The 18,879-nt window shown below is 41.9% G+C and overlaps 1 protein-coding gene across 1 annotated transcript; it reads left to right on the top strand.

Annotated features, from left to right (window-relative positions):
• The first annotated feature begins 445 nt into the window (after window positions 1-445).
• Window positions 446-18,581, top strand: LOC109913591. Its single transcript, XM_020513130.2, has 9 exons — window positions 446-489; window positions 1,304-1,395; window positions 1,822-1,876; window positions 2,508-3,624; window positions 4,956-5,108; window positions 10,861-11,002; window positions 12,893-13,026; window positions 13,113-13,217; window positions 14,009-18,581. The coding sequence occupies exons 2-9, from the start codon at window positions 1,323-1,325 to the stop codon at window positions 14,147-14,149; spliced, it is 1,920 nt and encodes a 639-aa protein (XP_020368719.1). The 5' UTR covers window positions 446-489; window positions 1,304-1,322; the 3' UTR covers window positions 14,150-18,581.
• The last annotated feature ends 298 nt before the right edge of the window (window positions 18,582-18,879 follow it).

The raw sequence follows: 18,879 nt of genomic DNA, 5'->3' as shown, positions 1-18,879 counted from the left end.
TGAGAGAGAGAGAGAGTGAGTAAGTGTGGAAAAAAAACCTGAGAGAGTTTGTGAAAAAAACCCCGAGAGAGAGAGTGAGTGGGTGTGGAAAAAAACCTAAGAGCGAGTGAGTGTGAAAAGACCCGGAGAGAGAGAGAGTGGAAAAAACCCTGAGAGAGAGAGTGAGAGAGTGGAAAAAACCCTGAGAGAGTGAAAAAAACCCAGAGAGAGAGAAAGTGTGGAAAAAACCCAGAGCGAGAGAGAGAGAAAGAAACAGTGTGAAAAAAACCCAGAGAGAGAGTGTGAGTGTGAAAAAAACTGAGAGAGAAACCCAGAGAGAAACAAACCCAGAGATAGCAAGAGAGTGAGTGTGAAAAAACTATTAGAGAGAGTGAGTGAGTGTGAAAAAACTCAGAGAAAGAGAGTGTGTGGGGGAGATTCTGGGGAAAAAAAGAGACAACTGAGAGGAAGAGAAAAAGAAAACACGGAGAGAGGAAAAAAGCCCAGGAGGTAAAGATTGGAAAGAGAGAGTGAGAAAAAAATTGGGGAGAAAGAGAAAAAAAACCCAGGACGGAGCAGAGAGAGAAAAAAACCTGGAGAGAAAAGTACTGAGAGAAGGAGGGAGAGAAAGAAAGTGTGAGAAGTCCTGAGAGAGAAAGAAAAAACCCTCAGAGAAAGTGAGTGAGGAAACCCATAATGGAGGGAAGGGGGATGGGGGTGGTGCTGGTGGAGAGACAGGGAGAGAGAATGAGAAACTATGAAAAAACCCAGGAGGGAGAGAATGAGAAAACCTGAAATCGAGAAAGAAAGTAAATAAAAGAGATTGAGTGAGAGAGAGAGAGAGAGAAAGAAATCCTGGGTAAAGCAAGCAGGAGAGTAAGGGAAAACCTGGAAAGAGAGAGAAGAAGAGAAAGATTGACAAAATCCGTGAGAGGAAAAAATGTTAGGTTGGAGAGGTGGAGTGTGAAAATGAGAGGGAGAGAGGTGAGGTAGAAAGATGGGGTGGGATTGGTGGGTAGCAGAGAGAATAGAGGGAGAGTAGAGAAATAGAGAATGGAGAGAGAGGGAAAAGGAGAAAATAAATGAAAAGGAAATAAAGGGAGATGAAGGGTTGGGACACAGAGAACCAGAAGGGGGAGAATATACAGAGGCTCTTCATCATTTTGAGAGTACTGTCAGTGGTCATCTTAGAAATCCCAGCCACTGGAAATCTTCCAAACATTGCTTAATTCAAACTGTTGTTTTCGTCTGAAACTTTGTGTCTGATAAAGTGACAGATTCGAAAAGGATCCTGCAGATTCACTGTTGTTCTCTTTCTCCCTAGACCAGAAGAACCTCGCAGAATGAATTCCCTTATTTCAGACACAGTGGATTCACTGCAAATTGAAGTGGATGAAGAGCAATTCTTTGAGAAAGGTTACATTTGGTTACTGGGGCTTGCAGGATAGAGGGTGGCAGCTACTCTGTAAAGGTGCCAGCAATCTTGCTTCCCAGTCAGCACTTCTAAATTCCTTCTAGTTAATGTAAAATTAAGGCTAATGCTCCAGGGTATGACATGAGTGTTTAACCCTAGCATGCTGATCAACATTTATTCCACATTCAACATCGCAGAGACTGATTATCTCATGTTTATTCCATTACTGTTTATGGGAACTTGCTATGTGCAAATTGGCTGCCTCATTTCTTACATTACAGTAGCGACCACACTTCAGAAGCATTCATTGGCTAAAAAGTGCTTTGAAGTTTCCTAAAGATGTAAAAGGCACGTTAGCAATGAAAGTTCTTTTTTTTAATTTGCTATTGTGAAGGCAGCTGTAAAACTCTGCTTATTTTTCCTTTCAGACTGCGAGCAATCCTTGCTGAGTCCAGAAGAGACAGATGAATCCGGATTTTTTGAGTGAGTTTTGTTCTGAACATTTCTTCAGATGTTCTTATCTGTCAGTTTGTTTAGCTTCCAAGCTCAAAATATATTTGTGAAGTTTTAAAGTAGTTAAAAAACTAATTTTGTTTAACTGTTAGGATAAATGATAGATCCAACATTACAGAAGATTCTGATGGTGTCTGGGAGTGATCTGAATTTGCAACTTGCATCGTCAGGATTAAGAGATGGTGGGGGTGAGACTGAAGACTGAAGTTAAAACAGATTAACCTTTGCTGTATATCTAACCCCCTGGTATACCTATCCTAGGAGTGTTTGATGGGGACAGTTTAGAGGGAGCTTTGCCGTGTATCAAATCTTTTGCTGTACCTTTCCTGGGAGTGTTTGATGGGACAGTGTAGACAGAGCTTTACTCTGTATGTGACCTCATGCTGTACCTTTCCAGTGAGTGTTTAATGGGACAGTGTAGTGGGAAGTGAAATACTTTAGGTCCAGACACCAGTTCTCATACTCTTGATATTCATAAATGAATAAATAGTCATCAAAGTGTGAATAAATTGAAACATTTTGTTTCCTCCCATCAAACTCCACCTTCAAGTCTCAACATAACTGATGCAGTGAATCTAATATCTGCCTACTTTTCCAACAGGGATATGATTTCTGTCAGCAGTGGAGAAACTAAGCTCCCAACAGGAACTGAGTCTCTGATTGCCACTGAGAGTGACATAGATCTCACGGCTCAGCTTGTGCCCTCTGGTGGGTTCCAAAGTCATTCCTGTGTGACCACCCATCCCATCAGTGAAACTGGGCCACAAGCAGAGTGCAAGTTCAAGTACACTTTCTCGTGTAGCCCCTGCATTTACACAGAAACTGTTCCGGTACACTCAATCCAATCCAGTGACTACAGAATCCATCACACACCCACTGGCCATGACTCTTCAAAGACTCAATACGAGGAGACACCCAGTCGAGGCACCAGCTTTGTCAAGACCTTAGCATCCAGCACCGTCCCCTTCAGTTTAGGGACAAGTCCCAACCCAGGCCTGGTAAAAGGCAATCTCAGTGCTGGGAATGTGCAAGGTTCAGGAGGACAGTTAACTGGGGTCAGACCTGACAACACCATGGACGGTGGTGACAGGGCACTTGTGCAAGTGCCCATCTCTGAGACTGATTCCAACCAGAATGAAAACTTCACCAAAGAGCCTGAGAAGGCTGGGATTTTCTCCCAAGCTCCCAAGTATGAAGATTGGTTGGTGGGAGAAAATGAGGAGGAATTATATTGTGAAGCAGGTGAGTGCGATGGAGTCGACCTGTACACAGATCCAAGTAAAAAGAGGGACAAACCAGTTGGAGGTTCAGAGGAAGTTTGTAAATTGCAGCATTCACTGTCTGTGTTTTTTGGGGATTTGACCTGTCAAGAACATGGCAATGACTCGATGTCTCAATCGATAGCAGATGTGGTCCATCCAGACTGGCCTGACACAGCCAGCTCACTGAGAGACCACAGTGCTTCACAGCAAGAAGAGACCATAAAGAGGAAGAAGAGTCGGCGTCTCTGTTTATCTGACCCGTTCATCAAGAACTCCATCGCAATTGCCTTCTGCAGGCTTAGGAGGGAACTCACCGCTCAAGTTTTGGATGAGTTGAGACAAACATTCATTGAGGGCTTTTTGGAAAATGATCAGTTTTTTGACTTGTTGGATTCAGGACTTGTCCTGTCAAACCAAGAGGGGGAAAACCTTGTGGACAGAGTGATTGTTACCATGGTAAGTGTGTGATTCCTTGCTGAGGACCATGCTTGCTGCAATTATACAGGACCACACCTAGAATATTGGATACTCTTTTGATTTTCCTATCTGAGGAAGGATGTGCTTGTTATAGAGGGAGTGCAGCAAAAGTTTACCAGACTTGATTCCTGAATGGTGGGTTTGACATATGAGGAGAGATTGAATTGGTTAGGATTATATTGGTTAGAATTCAGAGGAATGAGGGGGGATCTCATAGAAATGTACAAAATTCTTACATGGCTAAACAGAGTAGATGCACAAAGCATGTTCCAGATAGTAGAGAACTAGAACCAGGGTGACAGTCTAAGAATATGGGGTAAACCATTTAGACTGAGATGAGGAGAAATTTCTTCACCCAGAGAGTGGTGAGCCTGTGGAATTCACTACCACAGAGAGCAGCAAAGGCTAAAACAATGTATGATGTTGAGAAGGAGTTGGATATGGCTCTTGGACTTAAGTGGATCAAAGGAAATGGGTTAAAGCAGGAACAGTCTATTGTGTTGGATGATCAGCCATGATGATAATGAATGGTGAGCAGGCTCAAAGGGCTGAATGGTCTACTCCTGTTTCTGTTTTCTATATTTATTATCACTGTTGTTTCACAAATTGGTCATTTATCGTTGTTTCTTGTGCCATTGCCTCTGGTAAGTTTACTTTTAGAGAGTATGATGACCTTGGTGTGCAGTGGGGACAGTGTTTCCACAAGTGGTGGGTGAGCTGAAGCATGGTGCCACCCCGAGGGGCATGAAGTAAAGTGTGATCATTTGCTGCATGGTCACTCCCCTGTAACAGCTGTTTCCTCACTGGATAACACACTTGTTCCTGAACCAGTAAGTTTGAGCTACCAAGGTGTATTATCCAGACTAACACTCCCAGAGTCAGTAAATCCCAGTGCAGGTACTACTGGAGTGCTGCAGCATTGGAGGTGCCATTTTTCAGACAAGGTGTAAAAGGAGGACTCATCCGTCCTTTCAGGTGGAGTACAGTCACAAAAAAGATAAGGAGAGCTCATCCCAGTGTCTGACCAACATTTATCCCTCAAACGGCATCACGAAAAGTAGATGATCTGATAATTATCATGTAATTGTTTGTGGGAGCTTGCAGTGCACAATTGACTGCATTTTTACACGAATGACTACACTTCAAAATGTAGTTTATTGATTGCGAAATGCTTTGGTACATTTTGAGGTTGTGATGTTCACTGTAGAAGTTCTCTCCTTCAAGCTACTATATGGCTGAGGTGGCCCTGTTAGATGTGGGGGTTCCAATGGTTGTTGTATAAATCTGACCTGCATATTTTCTCCTGTCAGCAAGATGGAGCCCGGTTGGCACTGAGGCCAGCCAAACACGGAAGCATCAGTTACTACTGGCCCTGTGTGGACTTTTATGTTGTCCAACAATTGGGGAGCAACTGGTTCCGAGTGAAGGACAGGACAACACGTCAACTTGTGATGATGAAAAAGGTCTGTTGGTTTTCTTTAGAATACATTTCTTTAAGCCTTTCTTTTGCTTGATGGATGTGTTAGATAATAAGTAGTTTATGGTAATAAATTAAACAGAACCCAAGTTCCCAGTTTCAATCCTATGGATGGGAGAGGTTTGCTTCCTGTCGGTGTCAAGATGATAGATTTATCCAGGATAGTTCTACAACAGCCAAACAACATGGGAATGATTGGAGTTTGTTTAACCCTGTGAGAAATGTGTGAACATGTCTGTATTTACAGGTGTACATACGTGCGTATGTGTGTATTCATGTGCATTTGTGTACATGCGTGAGTGTACGTGGATGTGGATGAATGTGCATGTGTGTATGTGCATGCATATGTATATACTGGTGTATATGTGTGTTAGTGTACGTATGACTCTGTGTACACATGTGCGTGAGTGTTTACGTACTTGCGCGTGCATGCATATATACATGTGTGTGTATTTACATACATCAAGGTGAATGAGATTTGCTTCAGCTGTGAATCCCAGAATCACTGGATTATTCCCAGTGCCATGTGCTGACCAGAGTCGAAATTGGACGATATGTGACTTGAACTGTGAGACAGGATGGAGGGCTTTAGATTCTTGGGAAATTGGGACCAGTACTGGGACAGAAGGTACTTACTCAAAACGGACAAGTTATGCCTCAAAAGGACTGGGACCAATGTCTTCAGTAGTGTGGTTCGAGGTTTTGGGGTGAATGTTAAACTGAATGGGCACGTAAGAAAGATGAATAGGATGCATAAAATGAGAGTGTTGGACAGTGCTCAAGAAGGTAGTGGCATATTAGGTAAGAATGGACTAAGAAAGACAGGAATACTAAGAGAGGATTGCAATGAATGTACATAAGTACACAAAGTTTGGTGAATAAGGTTGATGAGCTACAAACACAAATAGTATAGTGTCAATATAATGTAGTGGCAGCAATGGAAACATAACTTACAATGGTGAGGACTTGGCGTTTAATAGACAAAGATACAAAGTTTTCAAAAAGGAGAGGAGAAATGAGAGAGTTTGTGACAGTATTGATTCTGGAATGCATTTTCGTATTGGAAGAGAAGAAGTCTTCCATCAAAACAGAGTCCGTTTGGTTTCAGTTGAAAAGGAAGTGAGATAAGATCATGCTACTTGGAGTATTCTGTGAATCACAGAGATGTGCAAGAACTGTCGAGTGTGATACTGGGTGTTTTAATTACCCAAATATTGATTGGGATAATGTTAGATTAAAGGGTAAAGAGGGAGGAGAATTTCCGAAATGTTTTCAGGAGAGAGGCCTTGATCTGCTTATTCCTGGGCCAACTAGGCAGGCTGGAATAAATACAGAAAATACTGGAGAAATTCAGAAGATCTGGCAGCATCTATGGAGAGAGAAAAAGAGTTAATGTTTTAAGTCTGGTATGACTCTTCTTCAGAACTCAGACATCACTAGATCTGACGTAAGGAAGTGAAGTGTGCCAAATGGAACATTTGGGGAAACAGTTGTGTCAGAGAAATCATTGTAACATAGGTTTAGATTAATAATGGAGAAGAGCAAGGAACAATGTGATGAATTCCCTTTTTTTTGTATGCATTATGCCCTTTAGATGTCAGCTATTGTTGAACATTGCAGCATTCAAGAAACAGACAGGATTTGCTATATTAGAGTTTCACTTTCGGTTTCTGCCTTTGGTTCTGCCTAGCAAGAGGGGTGGAGCTTGTTGCAAAATTTTCAGTAGGCTACTCAAAACAGTTCAGTCGCTGAAGAACAGTTGGACTTATAAGTCAGGCAGAGATGGACACTAGGTCAATGCTGAAAAGAAGTGCTGCTGAAGAGGTGACTTAGGGATGCTGGCTGTATGTAGTTTGAGCTCGGGAAGCGGTTCCAGGAGTTAGAAGATGCATAATCAATAGTATAGTTGGGGCCCAGTGTTTAATGTGTCCTGTGGGGTGTTCTGTTATAGTTTGTCTGTTACCCGCATTTGCCTCATCTTAAGTTTGGGATTGATCGATTTATTCTCATGTATACTGAAGTACAGTGAACTGCTTTGTTTACGAGCAGTACAGGCAGATCATAGTAAGCAAGGATGTACAAATCAGAGCTTGTGAAAAGACGTAGACAGAGGCGTACAGGTTACATTGCACAATGTGTGAGCTAGGTGAAATCAACGTTAGCAAGATCAGCATTTTTTGAGGCTAGAGAGTCCATTCATCAGTCTGACAACGGATGGAAAGAAGTTGGCCCTGAACCTGCCGGTGCATGTGTTCAGGTTTCTGTATCTTCTGCCTGACGGAAGAGGTTGTAGGAGGTCATTACTGGGGTGGGATGGGTCTTTGATGATGTTGGCAGCCTTTCTGCGGCAGCGAGCCGTGTAAATGGACACCGTGAATCAAAGGTTGGCTTCCGTGATGGTCTGGACTGTGCACACCAGCTTCCGTAGTTTATTACAGTCCTGGGCAGAGCAGTTGCCATACCAGGCTATTATGCACCTGGACAGTATGCTTTCAGTGGTGCATCTGTAGAAGTTGGTGAGGGACCTTATGGACATGCCAAATTTCCTGAGCCGCCTAAGGAAAAAGAGGCGTTGTTGTGCCTTCTTGACTGTCTCATCTACGTGGGAAGTCCAGGACAGATTGTCCATTATTGTCACTTGGAGGAACTTGACAATTTCTACCCTCTCATCCTCAGTTCCGTTGATGTAGTCAGAGGTGTATTCTCCTCCTTTCTTTCTGAAGTCAATGATCAGTTCTTTAGTTTTGCTGATGTTGAGAGACAGATTGTACTCATTGCACCACGTCACCAAGCCTTCTATCTCCCTTCTGTATTTTGACATGTCATTGTTAGATATCCCTCCTACTACGGTGGTGTCGTCAGTGAACTTGTATATGACATTTGTTCGGAATTTGGCAACACAGTCGTGGGTGTACAGGGAGTACAGTAGGGGGCTGTGGATGCATCGTTGGGGGGCTCCAGTGTTGAGTGTTATTGTGCTTGGATGCTTGAATGTAAATCTTTTACCTTTCTTTGCATGTTTGAGTAAATTTTATTTTTAATCAGCTAGTTACTCTTTGTTGAGGGAAGAAACCCAGCTGAGTTCCTCCCAATACTAAACCAGTGTAAGACCTACATAATCAGCCATTTCACCTCCCTGGCTAAATTTTAAAAATTTATGACGAGCAGTGTTTTCCGGGGCTAAAAAGGAATCAGCGTATCCATCAACCTCAATTATAACAACTTCCTAACGTAGAATTTCCATGTTACTAATCAAGAAGACCTGCTGTCAACCTGTGAAAATCTCAGAGAGTGACAATTTATACTGCATGAAAAAAGGGTGCTGATTGGTTGGCCAGTTGACTAAGGACCAAGAAACAATTGTTGCCTACACATTTTTATTTGATTCAAAAAAATCTTGCAATGCAAGGAGAAAGGACGTTTCCAGGCCTGGAAATGTCCCTTTTCCTTGCACAATATGAGTTTATAGATAAATTGTAGCAAGCAATTGAGCCTCATTGCAAATGCTTCTGATATTCTTATCCACTAGTGTAATTCATAGCATACTAGTGATTGTTCAGCAAGTGCTGTTAAGTTGTAGATCTTATGGTAATGTGGTGGATATTATTTCTGAGTCTTTCAAGCACAGACTGGTTAAATATTGCCAGTAGTCTGCCTATTGCAAACAGCCCAAGAGACATTCCATTCGGTAAGTCATTAGGCGGACAGCCTATGTAACTGGCATCACATCAGAAATAAAATTCATATGCCTTGTTACTCAATTATGTGGTATGCTCCACTAATTGGATGCTGCTGTCAAGCCAAAAAGACCTTCTGTCTACCATGGTAATGGAGTGGTAATGACCAGGAACATTTTGCCCATGAGGGTGGTGCAAGTGGAAACAATCAATGCTTTCACAAAAAAATTGTATGGGTATTTGTTAGGAATGATGCTGCAAGGCTGTGGGGTCCACAGGAGGGCCTATCTACCTGAATTGCTCCATGGGGAGCTAGCATGGAGTCAATGGGCCAAATAGCCCTCTTCTCTGCAGCAAATTACTCTATAGTTACTGACACTCACTGTCTAATCTGATATACTGATCTGGAGTGAGGCTGTCATTGATACAGGATTGGGTGGGATTCAGTGGAAAGCTCCCATTCAGGAGTCAGGCACTTCTAAAGGGAAGAGAGAAACAGTGACAGAAAATAAAAAAAAACTTCTCCCTGTTTAAAAATCATTCATTGCTAATAAAGCTTACCTTACTTTCAACATTGAAGTCATTTATCTCGATTTAGCTGCAGCCTCCAGTAATCCCTTAACCAGGATAAATTAGAACCCTGCCTTTCATCCATACAACACCCGGTGAAGTGGGATCTCTGACACGCACCCGGCACAGTTCAGCAAGTCTCTCGCTGTAGTTAGAGACCTATATTTTCTCACTAGTATTAATGGTGATCATTAGCATGTAAACTGGCTGTCACACTCTGCTCAGGATATTGGGCTCATCCTTCTTGTGTTCATTTGGGGACTAAAGCTGTAGCAAGGCAGAGACTGGAAAAGTAGCAGATATTGATCATTCTATTCCAACAGCAGTTTGGCTGTTTGGGAGCTCATTGTAATTACAGAGCATTTAGAAGATTACAGAAATAATAAACTCTAATGCAACCAGAATTTCAGAGACGTGCAATGCTAGTTGATTGATGTAATGAAAATGAGAAGCTACCAATCATAGCAATCTTTGTTGATTTTTAATTATCAGTTCAGGTATAAGAGTGGGTCACAGTACTGGTGGAACAAAACAGTTATTGCGTAAAACTGGGATACTGCAGTGGTGTGGACAGATATGTCACTAACACTGGTGAACAATACTATTGGGGACAGGTCTGTCATTATAAGACACAGGCATATCCAAGTGGAAACAGGTCTATCACTGTAACACGGGGTTACAGGACAAGTGGGAGCAAGTCTGTCATGGTATAAAGGGTAAAATACTAGTGGGGACAGGTCTGTCTCTGTCTAACCCTGGGACACAGTACTGGTAGAGTCAGGTCCGTCACTGTGTAACACTGGGTTACAGAACTGATTCGGACAGGTTTGTCACTGTGTAACACTGGCGTACAGTACTGGTGGGGATAGGTTCTCACTGTCTAACTCTGGGGTACTGTACTGGTAGGGACAGGTGTGTCACTGTGTAATACTGGAGTATGGTACTGGTGGAGACAGATCTGTCAGCTCTGGGGTATTGTAGTGGGAGAGGTCTTTCATTGTATAACGTTGAAGTACAGTACTAGTCTGACACTGAGTCGCTCTGGAGTTCAGTACTGGTGGGGCAGGTTTGTCACTGTACAACCCTGGGGATCAGTACTTGTGGGTGGAGATTTGGACTGTCTTTCTTGAATATGGTCACAATCTTTTTGAGCAGGTGCGTTTTTTTACTGCTTAGAATTTATTATGATCTCAACTGTTGGTAATATGGGACAAGTCAGATCCTAGAATGAAACCCAGAATAAATAAATAGATTCGATATTTAGTTTTCTGCAATTGCTTAACGTGGTTGTTAGTCACTGGTACAGAAGTATTTAACAACAGAACATGAGTTTATTTGATCAATAAGAAATAACCAAGACAATCCAAAAAATTATATAATATGCACCTCTGCATATTTGATTGATAAGAGTTAACTTGCACATTTGTTCAATATCTGCCTCTGATTAATGTTGCTCTGAACCTATCCTAATCTGCATCTTTCTGTTGCCAGGTATCGGTTCTCTCAGACTGGCAGAAGAAACTCCAGAATTTCTTGAGACTGCAGCCGGATGTGACCGTGCTCATGCCTTACGCTGTGATGTGTGACCGCACAGGATCAATACTTTATTTAACGCAGGATAGAGCAGTGATTGGTAAGATGCTAAATTATTCTTTTTAAAAAAATACAGTCCCCAATTTAAAGACTTTCACCTCAGTTTGATTTTTCGCAATTTCTGTCTATTCCTCTTTCCAACCTTGTGGCAGCCGCAAAACCTGCTTCCTTACTTAGAATCGAAACTTGGAAATGTGGGTACAGAAAAAGTCCAAGCAGATCAAACAGGAATAGTTTGGGTAACAAAGCAATCCAGAAGAAAAAGTAAAATATTGCAGATACAGCATACTTTGTTTTAACTGGAACCTTGTGAACTGCCTTTCTTGATAAACTGCCAAAAATTATATACCTCAAATACAGGAAATTTACTGCATTATCGCAATCTCTGCGATATCCAAATAGTCTGTTGAAGGTGCGAGTGAGAAGGCTCCCTGCCAATAAGTTTTATTAAGACAAATTTACATCATTAGGTGATTTATGCTGTAAATAAAGTACAACAGTGATGTATATACCTCCTGCATTACGTTCCTATTGGTTAGTGTGTGTTTTTACATTGATTAGGTGGACCTATTGATCAACCAGGATATATGATCAACCAGCACACTCCTGGTCCCATAGCTGTTTGTTAATAAAAGGTTTGCTGTACTAGGAACCTGAAATGAAAAAAGAAAGTGTTGCAGAACAAAATAAAGAACTGCGGATGCTGAGATCTGAAACAAACAAAAACAGAAATTGTTGGAGATACTCAGCAGGTCTGGAAAAAAAGAAGTTAATGTTTTGAGTCCAGTGACCCTTCTTCAGAACCTGTGGTTTTGAAGAACTGTCATATCAGACTTGAAACATTAACTCTGTTTCTGTCTCCAGAGATATTGCCAGACCTGCTGAGTTTCTCCATCACTTTCGGTTTTTATTGGAGATAGTTTGGGGATATAGCGTAGTTTGACAAAGCTGAAATTGTGCACTGTCATGGACTATTAGCCTACCACAATGCAGGATGTTAAGATTTTATCTTTTACTTTTCTTCATTTTGGTTGTGTTAATAAATGAAAAAAGAACTATTTAATACCAAGGACTGTGTCAGGAATTGCTGCACTTTTAAAAAGAAATTGCTGAAATTCATTGTGAGTTGTGTTTACACTGTTGCTTTGACAGCAGTGGAAGGGGAGAGATAAGATACCATGGTTCCAGGACGTCTGAACAGAATGAGATTCATCCAGCAACAGATTGTTGATTGGTTTGTGTAAATATGACCAGTTGTAGATCCTGCAAAACATCAATCTGACAACAACTCTCTGATTGGCTCTTGGGCAGGTGAATCACTTGAGTGTTTACAATAAAGGAAGAGAAGCCTATGGACTGCTGAAAGAGCAAGCTCTGTGTCGCTATCTCTCTGCAGTAAAAATAACTGAAGCCTGAAGAAAGCCAGTTATTTTCTCCACCAGGTTGTTATAAGCTGTTGCCTTTAACCAGTAACTAAGAAGCTTTATAATTAGTTTACCAATTGCTCTGTGCCTCCTGTGAAAATGTTAAAGATTCTGAAGAAAGAGTTCAGAGGACAGAAGGTCTTGGGAAGCAAAAGGAACATGTCATCGAATCCTGCGGACTGGCGCTGTTGAACTGAGTTTCCCTGTGTTTTTTACATCAGCCGTTGTTGGTCAGTGTCTGTTTTAAAAGGGGTGTTACGATTTCAAAAGGTAGAGCTAATAGTTCATAGTTTTGTTTACCTGTGATTAGAATGTATTTATTTGTCATATGCAGTGGTTCTTGATAAGTACTCTAACTTGTCTGTGTTTTCTGTTAACTTGATTTCATCAGACAGGTAAATTGGGGATTTACTTGGATTAAATCATTATTTTGGGATCGTCACAAAGAAAATGGGCTAAAGAGGGTTGTAACAAGCAACAAAGATAAATTATTCATTGCATTCCAGGATTTGGAAGACCAAGAGAAATTGCTTTTGACTACAGAAAGATCTTCAAACAATGTGTAAGGTTCCTGAATTTTTGTTGGCGTTGTGGTCTTCATCCTGGAGATTTTAATTCCAACATTGCCTACAGCAGAGAGGTAGGTATTAGGATGCACATTGGGAATGAGCAGACAGCTTTGAATAATACTCAGTCAATCTGTTTATGTTTTCATTTGCCTGACAGAATATTTACTTTGACCCTACAAGTTTAACTGGACTGGAGGACCTATATACCTTTAACAAGAGTCTAAAGGCTGCCTACAGTCTGCTGTTCGAGATTGGGTGTCAGGTACTTAAAACACATACTGATGCTCTTTGTGTGGTAAGTAAGGAATGATCAGTGGGGACATGGGATAAATCTTCTGGAACCATGCAATAGGCTGAAGTTGATTAAGATTTAGTAACATCTATAATGAAACCAATTGGTGCAAAGGACTGAGGGAAAGTCAAGGAAGGATAGAACTTGCATTTCTGTAGCACCATTCAGGAGTACAGGATGTCCCAAAGTTCTTTACAGCCAATGGAGTATTTTTGAACCATAATCACTGTTGTATCAAATGTGAGGCACAAGATCTCAGAATCAGAAAAAAAAATGATCATCAAGCAGATCACTTGTTTTCAGTCACATTGATTGAGGGATATATAGTAGTTCCAGGACACTGAACCCGACTTGAAAGAGATGGGGCAACCTGAGTTTAACATCTCTTCCAAGAGATGGCACCTCTCTTGAAAGTATGGGGCTCCCTCAGCACCGCACAGGCCTTAACTTTGTGCACACATCTCTGGAGTGTGACTTCAACCCATGAGCCTCTAACTGTGTGTGCATGCTACCCACTGAACATGGCTGTTACATTTCCTAATGATTGTTCCTAAGATGATGTGATAAAAGGGAAGCCTCTCCCTGTCTTCCTGCTTCTCTGTGGACAGGTGCAACCACCTGGGGAGGCCTAACAGATGCCATGACTTTGGCTTTTGAGGGGGTGGGGGTGCAGAGTGCACCTGAAGCAAACAGTTTAAAATATTAATACCGCAAAACTTCAGTTTGGAGCAATATGTTTTTTCTCTCCCTCTCCTTGCAAGGATCTCTCATTTGATTCATTCCTGGATATAGTGTGGCAGAATGGAGAGGAGCAACATGCACTTCCTGAGAGACATTGGCTGTTGCCGGTCTGCCCAGGGGTGACCCAAGGTCCTCTCGATGTCCAAGGATTTGGAGACTGAGCAAGGAGGTTTGCCAACATTCTGAACATAAGTGGAAACATTCTTCTGTGGCTATGAGCAAGCAGACCACCAGCCCTCTTCTATTTTGTACATTGACTTTACGATCGGATTTCCAGGTCAAATCACCCCGTGTGAGCGTTTGCAATTGTACCAAGAGAACCTGCTGTTCTCGCACACGCTGCACTCGTTTACTCCTGGGATCACCCAAGGATCCAGTCTTGGTCCCTTCCTTTTCTCCCATTTGTATGTTGCAGCTCCAGTGAAGACACATGATATACGTCCTCTGTGTACACTGAAGATTCGTGGCTTTATCTTCCTACCCTGTCACTCTTAACTGTCTCCACTGCCTTTGTGACATTAACTATTCAAAGTATCTAGCCTTAGGCTCACCATTTGCGAGATATTTCTGCAGATTCTGATTTACTCGACTGAACTCTCACCCAGAATTATGATGTCCATTACTCACACTCATCTGGTCCCACCATCCCCCTCTACTTCCATTAGTCCAAGGGATACAGATTTGAAACAGTATGGCAGATAAGTGATTTAACCATCCATTGTCAGAAATAGCTTGACCACTTTAAAACATTATCCAGCTCTCCACTCATCTGCACAAACTGTTCATTGTTCCAGGTTCACCCTAGCAATATGCAAAAATAACCCCTGGCTTATATACAGTGATCTGCCTGTTTAAACCTCTTATTTCTGATCTCCACTTCGACCTCACCCTGACCCCACCAGCCTCTCCTCCAATAACAAGTGTGAAGAGCTCATGGAGTTTCTTCGTCACTAAGATTGAGACAGTCCACTCACCTGTCTCTGCGTGTCCCTCCTTCCCACTCACCCTCCTGACCAAACGCCCTTCAATTCATCCCCACTCCCCACCCAGCCCTGACCTCACATCTTTCTCTAGTTAAACTCTTCTCTCCTTCTCTGAGCTCATCCTGTCCATTAGACCCATCTTATGTTCCCTTCATCTTCTTCCTACTAAACACTGCCTGACTTCCCCTTGTAACCTCCATGTTTCCCGATATTGTAAACAGTTCTCTCTGTTCAGGTGTTGTCCCTCTCTCCTTTTAACCCACCGACATCACCCTCTCCTCACAAAACCAACTCTTGACTGTTTCTGTTTGCAAACTAGTGTCCCATCTCCAACTTCCTGTTCATCACCAAGGCCCTTAAACATGTTGCTTCCCCCCAAATCTGTTTTCATCTTTCCAGGAATCCAATCTTTGAATCCCTCCAATCAGGTTTCTTCTGCTGCCACAGTATTGAAATACCTCTTATCAAACTCACCAATGACATTCTGTGTGATGTGACTGTCGTAGACTTTCCTTCCTGTCACAGTGACCACACCGTCCTCCTCTAACACCTCCCCACTATCGTCAGGCTGGAAGGGAGTGCTCTCACCTGGTTCCATTCTTATCTGATCCTAGCAGAGAATCACTTACAATGGCTGGTCTTTTGCTCCTTCTACGTCTGGTCTTTGCCAAGGATTTATTCTCTCATAGTTCTGATTTACACTGTCTCTCTGTGACAATATCTATATGATCAACACTACTTTTCACATGTAAGCTGGAAACAGCTGACTCTACCTCAAAATCACCTCTTTTGACTTCTCCATTGTTGCTAAATTATCAGATTGCTTTTTAAAATTGTTTTTCAAGGGCTATGGACATCACTGGCTAGGCCAGCATTTGTTGCCCTTCCCAAAGCCCAAAAGCTACAGAATGAACAGAAATTTCCTTCAAATAAATATTGGAAAGACTTTGGTTGCAACTCCAAACTCCAATCCCGAACTACTGATTTCATCCCTTTCAGGTTAGAGTCTGAGATTAAGTCATTTCGTTCATAACATTGCTACCACATGTTGCAACTCATCAGATGCTGAAAAAAACTCACGTTCATATGCAAGAACTGGACAATATCCAGGCATGGACTAATAAGTGGCAAGCAACATTTACGTCATACAAGTGCCAGGCAATGACGATCTTCAACAAGAGAGAGTAAACACCCTGTTGGGTTCCATTGACTGGAAACCGAAGTGGACTAGCCATATAAATACTTTATGTACACATGCAATTCAGAGGCTAGGGATTCTGTAGCGATTACCTGAATTCCTGATTTCCCAAAAGCCTGTCCACTATTTACAAAGCACAAATCAGGACTGTCCACTTGCCTGATGAGTGCAGTTCCAACAACACTCATGAATCCTCACAACAAATCAGCCCACTTGATTGGCATCACGTGCACAAACATTCACACCCTCCACCACTAATGCATTGGGGCAGCAATGTGTACCATCTATAAGATGCACTGCAGTAACTCATGAAGGCTCCTTTGACAAATCCTTCCAATCAGTGACCTGTATCACCTAGAAGGACAAGACCAGCAGATACACTACCCCTGCCAAGTTCTGTCCCAAGCTACACACCATCCTGACTTGGAAATGTGTCACTGTTACTTTAGTATCACTGGGTCAAAATTTGAGAACTCCTTCCTGAACAGCATTGTGGTTATCCCTACACCACATGGTTTGCTGTGGTTGAAGAAGGCAGCTCCCACCATTTTCTCAAGGGTAATTAAGGATGGCCGATAAATACCGACCTTGCCAGCAACATCCATGTCCTGTGAAAGAATAAGCAGTAACATTTGACCCTGACATGAACTCTGAAACTTGTATTTGGGCCATCACACACTGCCTTTTTCCACCTCCACAATATTGTCCAGTTTTGCCCCTGTCTCACTTCATCTGTGTCTGAAACTCTCATTCACACCTTTTTTACCTCCACACCCAAGCATTCTAATGCATGCTGGCTGGTTTCCACATTCTATCCTTTGTAAACTTGTGGCCATCCCAAGTCTTGCGGCCTTAAGTGCACTTGCTCTACTACCACCCTGCACCCACTGGACTACGGTGGTTCCCAGTCAAAGCAACGACTTGATTTTAAAATTCTCATCCTTATGTTTAAATCATTCCATGGCCATACCTTTCCCTATTTCTGGAATCTCCTCCAGTCTCAGAACCCTGTGTGCACCTCCAATTTCGGTCTCCATGAGCATCCCCACTTCTGTGCACCTCCAGGTTCGGTTTCCATGAGCATCCCCACTTTTATTCACTCCAAGATACGTGGCTGTGCCTTCAGTTTCCTGGGGCTGAAGCTCTTGAATTCCTCCTACACCTCTTTGCCTCTCTCTTTCCTTAAAGATGCCTCTTAAAACCCACCTTTTTCACTGAGCTTTTGATTGCTGACTTAATATTTCTTCATGTGGCTCAGTGTCATAATTTGTTTCATAATGCTCCTTTGAAACACAATGGGATAATTTTATTATATTAATGGTGCTATATAAATATATGATATAAACCATTGTGTATCACTGAATCTTATTGCACTGAAGGAGACCATTCAATCTATCATGGTTGTGCTATCCCATTTTTCCCTTTCCCCTGCTTTTTTTACATCGTGATTACAAATATTTCCCCTTCAACTATTTCTCCAGTTCCTTTCTGAAAGTTATTACAGAATCTGCTTCCACTGCTCTTTAAGGCAATTCGTTCCAGATCACAGAGTATTTCCTTGTCTTCACTCTCCTCTTTTAGCCAAACACCGTCAATCTGATCACCAACCCACCTGCCGCCAGGAACAGTTTCTCTTTAGTTAATCTGTCAAACACCTGCCATAATTTTGATTATCTGAATTAAACCTCTTGGATCAGCTCCAGTTTCTTCCATGTAGAATGTCTCAGTGTCTTTCTTCCTGTGATCTCAAATCTTTATGCACCTCCTCCTCATTAGCTTCACAGTTAGCAGATGTGCTTTTAGCTGCCTCTGCCATATTCTCTGGAACTCCATCCCTAAACTTTCTCCTCTGCTTTGACTTCTTTTAAGATGCTGTTTAAAGCTGATCTTTTAGACTGATCTTTGAGTACCACTCTCTGAGTGTGACCTAGTGTCCATTTTTGAGAATGAACCTTTTTTGAAGCATCTTCGGACAGTTTTCTCTGTTGAAGGTTGTATATAAATGCACCTTGCTCATCTAGCCTGATCCTACAGGCCTGTAATTCATTCCTTCATTGCCAAATGGTGCTGCATCAGCAGGTTTGTTGGGTAATAGTCTTGACTCTGAGTTCAAGTGCTTTGAGCTGGGTTCTAAGACTTTGTGTATTCAAAGTCAACACTCCCATTGTATAGGTGAGAGGGTATTGTATGCTCAGACAGTTACTACTGTGGGAGTGCTGCACTGTTGGACCTGTCATCTCAGACATTAAACTGCTATTCAGTGAACGTTTAAGGCATTAACTGGAAGAAAATGTGATTTTTAATAAAGAAATAGACATTCGCCTGAAGCTGTCTTAAAAATGTTTAAGTTGAATTGCGATAAGTGCCTTGAAATCATGTCAAGTTCTCCAATAAAAATCGTGTGGAAATTAACTATTTGTATGTGTATGTGAATTAGCAAACAATGAAATGTTAAGTATTTAATTTCAGAAAAGTTAACTTTATCTGAAAATCAAGAGGAGCAACAATGGAACAGCTTTTAAATTAGTGAAAAGCTATCCTGAGTCTGATATAAAGTTCTTCATATAACAGAGATCAACACCATGTCTTTACTTAAAGAAGCCTTAAGTCACATTGGTTATATTGAATCTAGCACATTGAACTTAGGTTACAGCTGGTTATTGATCTTAAGTTTTCTCTGGGATGTTGTGTGCAAAATGGCTACCCTTTT

This window comes from Rhincodon typus, chromosome 20, assembly GCF_021869965.1.
Source record: "Rhincodon typus isolate 14 chromosome 20, sRhiTyp1.1, whole genome shotgun sequence".
Taxonomy (NCBI): Eukaryota; Metazoa; Chordata; class Chondrichthyes; order Orectolobiformes; family Rhincodontidae; genus Rhincodon; species Rhincodon typus.
This window is presented reverse-complemented; position numbering and strand designations above follow the sequence as displayed.

Excerpts from the sequence above, each read along its gene's own strand:
- LOC109913591 (XM_020513130.2), top strand. The coding sequence starts at position 1,323 with ATGAATTCCCTTATTTCAGACACAGTGGATTCACTGCAAATTGAAGTG. Across the intron at positions 1,396-1,821 it reads AGAGCAATTCTTTGAGAAAG|ACTGCGAGCAATCCTTGCTG; the intron begins GTTACATTTGGT and ends TTTTCCTTTCAG. Across the intron at positions 3,625-4,955 it reads ACAGAGTGATTGTTACCATG|CAAGATGGAGCCCGGTTGGC; the intron begins GTAAGTGTGTGA and ends TTCTCCTGTCAG.